At 30.6% G+C, this 6,726-nt stretch overlaps 1 protein-coding gene across 1 annotated transcript in view; it reads left to right on the forward strand.

The window, feature by feature from the left end:
• The window catches only part of LOC145678641 (aminopeptidase N-like), a 60,546-nt gene extending 57,982 nt beyond the window's left edge, over window positions 1-2,564 (forward strand). Inside the window, exon 15 of the mRNA XM_081749007.1 lies at window positions 2,364-2,564. Coding sequence (XP_081605133.1) covers window positions 2,364-2,519 — 156 coding nt within the window. The 3' untranslated portion in view covers window positions 2,520-2,564. The remainder of the gene's footprint in view (window positions 1-2,363) is intronic.
• The last annotated feature ends 4,162 nt before the right edge of the window (window positions 2,565-6,726 follow it).

Consider the following 6,726-nt stretch of genomic DNA (forward strand, 5'->3'; position numbering starts at 1 on the left):
TCTTGCCATTTTTGAGGAAACTTTTGACTTTCAGTTAAGTAACTACTACTTTTTCAGTACTATTCGTCCGAGTATCATGGGTTATACGTCATTGTCTTCAGAATAAAACGTACTTTTAAATGATATTATTTGCATGTTTGCGTGGTGTACGAAGGAAATGAAATTTGGAGTAAAATAGAGATCTTTTGCTCCGAAAAATCCTTTTTCTTAAATTTAATGTTCTTTATAGCAATCCTGGCTACAAATACCTAAATATAATTTACCTCGCAAAATATTATGCTCTATATGTAATGAGTATTTCAAGTTTTATTGCAATATCTAGAATAGTTACAAGGGAAAAATATTTCTTAATCCTGCTTGACAGTACCGAATTTTATATATCAATAAAGAAAAGTGGAACATATATATATAGTAAGTTTCCAAACACAGCAGTATACATCCAAATATCATGGTTAATGTGTCATTTTTTTAAGAATGAAATAAAATTTTAACCGATACCATGCGCATGTGTTTATAATGTACAAAAAAAGAATTTTGGGATAAATATGAAAATTTCGGTACCAGTTATAGGTGTCTGAATATAAGCTACCTTGGAAAATACTATATAGTGTATGTGCCAAGTTTCGTTGCAATATCTAGAATTACGAGGAGGAAAATATTTCTTAATCCTGTTTGACAACACAAATTAGATACTTTCGGAGAATCGAATCCATCCCTTACTCTTCTAGTATCCCAGGAAAATATGACAAACGTAACGAAATGTAACTCTTAGTTTTTATATATATGTACATTCATATACATTATTAATATGGACCTAAGATAATATTTTATTTATAATGTTTATTACAAAGTTTGTTTACTATATTTTATTACTTTTTAAGCTTGTATTATTGCTAATTAATATGATCAATTTTGGTTCGGGGAATTATTCCCAACTTAGATCAGGACTACCTATGAATCCATCATGTCCTGGGCTGGTAACAATTGGTAGGTGCTATATAGTGACAAAAAATGTACTTAGTACTGTAATAACATTATCACGGACCACCTACTGAATGCACACTGAATGTAGAAAGTTTAATTAAATATTCTACTTTCTACAATATTATTACACATTTTATACAATCGATATTTATTTGTTGCCTGATAAAAGTCAATTAAACTCTCAGTCCAATCTGGTTAAAACAAAATGCTACACTGTTCACACTCGTCATCATTAAAGTCGATAACATCGTCTAGGCAGGAGAATTATCGGAGGAAAGTTCAGTAGTGTTCACATTTGTACGAACCATCTAACCCTACATTTCTACATATAGTTGGGGCAAGGTTATTCACAGCTGTAAGAAACGAGATGATCACCAGGTACAAAAGGTTTAGAGTTTTGGTACTGGTAATAAAGCTTTCCTTTAACATGTTCCACCTTCACAGTAACCGTCAAAAACGACAGTGACATTTCTTCCGTATGTGCTTAAGATGTATGAGTGGTCACCGAATCACTCCACAAAAGAAAGTGTGGCCAGCACACGAATTGACAATATGACCAACCCGACTGGTAGTATTGCAGAGAAAGAACACACTTGTGTTTACATATTGGCAGACCGCACACTGTTATAATGGAAGTAGGGCAGGATTTAATAGTTCATGATTGTAAGTATCCGAGCAATAGGTGCGTCAATAACCTAGACACCAATATTTGCTGGATGCGCCCGTTTCTGTGTAGTGAAGGTGTACAAGGAGTGGGAAGAAAATGGAGTAACGGTCTCCAAGAGTAACGGTCATTCATACTGGTACAAGATGGGTTGTGAAGATATATTTGGCAGTATCCGAATAATTATATATATGTCCCTGCATGTATAGAATTTCTCCTAACTATCCGTTCAGATTTGTAGCATATTCATAACAGAACAAAACATCTAGTACTTTGGTTCGGACGATTATTCTCAGAATGTATTGTCAGTGACATTATGTGTATGCAGATGCTGGTAGAATATGGCTTATCCTATTTATAAAAATATCTTATTATATCCTTTCCTATCTTATTATTTTAGGTATGGCCCATTCCACGAAATATTTGAAAACAAAATGAGATAGTTATCAGACAGATAATGACACTCTGTAGTTACAGCTTGACCACTTCAAAATGTCCTTTCATAAATCAATTTGTAGCTTTTAATTTCCACTTTTTTTGAACTTATGGTTCCTTGTACGGTTTAGTAAAAACGTGTATTGTTAACTTTTAATGTAAATTGTCTCTTGGACTAAAATCATTTTGAATCAATTATTATTTCTGTTATTAAAATATACTTAATATTATTTTTTTCTGTACTAATACAACTTTAATGACCATTCTTCTTTTATTTTAGGTTGTTGCATTTATAGATGAAAACCAAAATGTTTTTGGTAATTCTCTGGAAATTGTTATTTCATCTGCCAATGAAAGGTTGAATAGATTAAATATTCAATATGATGAGATTGCTAATTGGCTCAATAATAATGTAGCAATAGAGAAAAGCATCTGAGCAATTTACGTAAATTCCTTTCAATGTCTTCACATTATCAGTGATATCACAGTGTAATGATGATATAATAAAGCAATTTAGAAACTTAAATTTAACTACTTACTAATTTTATAATTTATTACTTATTTTATAGTACAGGAAGCAAATCACAACATCAGTCTATATAGTACAGAATCTGGGTTACTCATCCGATTTAAATTTCACTCAATCACGACTTGTTTGATATGAACGTGCATAATATTTCTATGCAGACGTGTAGACCCTGCATCATATTTTACCGTCATACTTTGCATTCATGCGTGTTGACAGCTTTATAAAAATATCACTAATATCTATTTGTTGTTATAAGTGTAAAAATCGAAAAGACGTTTCAGTTGTTGATTCGAACCATAATAAGGTTAATTTACTATGTTGCAAACGAAGTGTGAACTGATAATAACTATTTGATAAAATCAAATAAGTGTGATTTTTATTTGCGCAAATTGAGTATTAAGCCTGGAGAAAACTTGAACAACTTTCAACTTTATCTAGTTCACAATTTTAAGTTCTGATGATTGTCTAAAACTAATAAACATTTTCCTTAATTGGAGTCGTATCTCGTAAACTTAGTCTTAATTTTAGACTATACCAGCGTAAATTGTCAAGATTCTGCGCTAGGCGGTTGAAAGGTTAAGAAAACATAGAAAACTCAAACACATTATTTTTCTTAGATTGTTCCGAATCGTAAATTTAAGTATTGCTATAATCCAAAGTATTCGTGAAACACGTTCAGTATTCATCTAACAGTTTCAGAGACCTAAAAAGCGTCAAAAATAATGTGTTGAGTTTACAAGTAGAGGTTGCTTCCGCAAAACGCCATCTTACTTTCAGTTCAGGGCAAAAGAACATTTGAATTAATTTTCAAATTGCTGCGTCTACCACTCTCAAAAATTTGATAAATGCGAATCAATTTCACGTTTCGTTTTACATATGGATCTCATATTCATTAAAAACAAAATTATATGTAGATTAGAATCTGATGAGAACGATGATTTAGTGACTACATTATGTTTTTCTTTTTTCTTTTGAGATTTCATAAAGCTGAAGAAGAGCTCATGATATGTTTGCCTTCTTAAAAAAAGTATTATTCTATAAAACTGTGTTAACTCAGGGTAGAGTTCAAGAAGAAAACTTTCCTACAATATCAAATTTACACTTTCAATAGCTTCAGGGATCTAGTTATTGGCGAAGCCTTGCTTCAAGATATTTTGTTTCCTATAAGAGTTGCTATTCGCAAAACTTACTCTTGTTCTAAATGTGAAATTATTGTAAAACAGTTGTATGTAATTTGAAGCACCTACACTTAATTGTTCGCAGATGTGTTTGTCGAAAAATAAAACATAATGAATTTTTTCATGAAATGCGTTTCGTAGAACCCTGCTAAGCGCATTGTTGAAAGACAACAGTTTCTTAAATTTGAAGTTCCTACAATTATAGCTTCCGAGATCAGGTAAATATGGAATAAAATGTACATGCCTTATTTTCCGTTGCGACAAGCCTTATTTTCATAGTGTCAACCATTTGTAATAAAAAGTCATTTACATATATAGTAGATTTATAGGTTTGGTGAATAATAATAAATGTATTGTTGCTGCAGAAAACATTTTGGCTTATGAAATGGTATCGAATGTTGACTGTTATTTAAATTGAAAATAAAAATAATCCAAACATTTTGTAGTATTTGCAAACGCTTTAAATGGATTACTAGGGAAAATGAGAATTGGCTGAGTCGCAATAGTGTAGATGTGGAAACACGAGAACTCTGAAAAAGTTTGATTTTAGAGATATTGGTAAGAACATTCTTTGTCGATTTAATGTATGCATTGTGCCAAATAGAAGTTTACCCACTTCGTTTTTAAAAATGAGCAGGGGAGATTTTGATTTCGTTTTTACTCCCAATTTTTTGAGAGTTGTGGAGAATGGAATAACAGTAATAAACCAGTTTATATTTGGGAACTGGTAATCACTAATAGAAGAGAGAATTCTTGGGAAGCTAATTAAAATTCTCTGAAATTTTGTTCCAATTAATTTCAACCCGTGAGCCGTAGAGTAGTCACTGATTTGTAACGGTTAAAAATTTTAATTAGAAAAAATGTAACAGTTTTTCTGAGCTGTTTACATGAAATATTTGTTTATAAATTATGGACAAAATTGCCTTCTAATGAGAACTCAAGTGTAAACTAATTCTTGTGTTTCTTTTCATATGCAACGGTTAATGCTATGGTAAAACATTGTTGATGGAACATTTATTTATGAAATACCAACAGCATTCATTCAATTCAATTCAATTTTGTGAAAACTCTTCACTAACTGGGAATATTTTCCTGACAAACAATTTACGCTACATCAGTGGATTAAATTCGTAATTACAAAGTATAAACAAACTAAAAGGAGTATTTGTGTTTTATAAAATCATGGAGAAGAACACTGTTTGGTAATAACTTTTGGATTTATGAAATACGAAAAATAATCTTTAGATCTGGTTATATATAAACTTTGGACCTTTTGTTATAAAACATTGGTAACGTTGTGGAATATAAAAGAGAAAATGTGACTTGTTCAATAATACAATGAAATTTGGAATGAGAAAGAGAAAACCAAGAGATAAGTAAGGGTCGTGTTTCAAATATGCATTATAATAAAGTTAGAAAGCTTTCTTCTTCCTTTCACTACAAAAATCCAGTCACCAATTAGGAAAGTAAACACAGTATATAAAATTCCCTTTAAAAATAAGTGAACACCTGATTCAGCTTTTTGAAAAATTCAGAACTAAAGGTGCAAATTACGCAATGCCATGTAATATTCAAACTCCCCATTATTCATTTAGAAAATTTCTAATAAATGGATTCGCTCAATATAAGGGCTTGATATTTGGTATTTAATATCTTGACTGAATGTAGGAAAATACATAGACAAATGTATTTCATGGTTTTCAAAAATTCCACTTATAAACAAGGATAATAGAATGCTAATTTATATTAATCGAAATGTTCCCCTATTTTCACAGAAAATCTAAAGAGGTAAGAATTTTCTTAATTTGTAGGTATGAGTTTCAGTATCTCAACTCTCAACTAAAAATAAGGAAATGCTTGCAAAAGCGTTCCCGAAAATTTTATTCCTAAGAAATAATGGAGGCATGATTTCTGTAACATTCACATTTCCGATTGTTTATTCAGAAAATGCCCAATGTGAGAACTTGCTTACGTTGGAGAAGTGAAATTCAGAATTTCAACTAAACCTAACTAGAAATAAAGATTATGCTTTTCAGCGCTTTTGGAAATTCCACTCTCGAATGGGGTCAAAGGAATATATCTAACTTTAAATTCTATATTTTATTATTTTTCCGACTTACTTTCTTTACTACATAGTACGACTATTCAATTAAGTTGGATGTATGAAGTTCGGAATTTAAGTTCGTTACTAAAAATAATGTTACGCGTGTTTCTACATATTCCTCAAATGTCAGAGTTAGCGGCAAAGGGATGTAATTTCTACACCAATGTTGCCGACTCTTTATTTAGAAAGTGCCGAAGGTAAATATAATCTTGAGATTGATGTTTGAAATTAAGAATTTAAATTCTAACCTAAAATAACACAATATATGTTTCAACATTTCTTCAAATTCTACTCGCAGGGATCAAAATAGGTCAAGTTCTTATAACATGAAAATTCCCATCTTTCAGTAGAAAATTCACCAATATGATGGTTTGATTAAGTTGAATGTCTGAAATTCAGGTTTTGAGCTCTTATCTAAAATTAAAAGCAATAATAATTTAAACGTTACTGAAATTTTTGCTTGACAAAATGGAACTGTGACAATTTCTGCAATATTGAAATTTCCTACTATTTATTCTGAAAATAAAGGTATAATTCGTTTAAGTTCAATTACAGAGGGTATTTAAACTTTTATTTTAAATTTGAAAGGAATTATTCGAGAACTCTTGAAATTTATATTCCTCAGGAGAAAAAAGTAGCATAATTTATTAACCTTAATTTTCCAATTTTTTATTCAGAAAATGTCGAAAATGGTCATTCACTTAAGTTGAACGTACGATGCCGATATTTTAGTTCTCAACTAAAATAAGTTAATGTATGCTTCAGAATTTTAGGAAATTGTACTCTTAAGGAATAAAGAAGACAATTTCTGTAAACAGAAATATTCAAATCC

This window comes from Thermobia domestica, chromosome 2 (assembly GCF_964235325.1).
Source record: "Thermobia domestica chromosome 2, izTheDome1.hap1.1, whole genome shotgun sequence".
NCBI lineage: Eukaryota > Metazoa > Arthropoda > Insecta > Zygentoma > Lepismatidae > Thermobia > Thermobia domestica.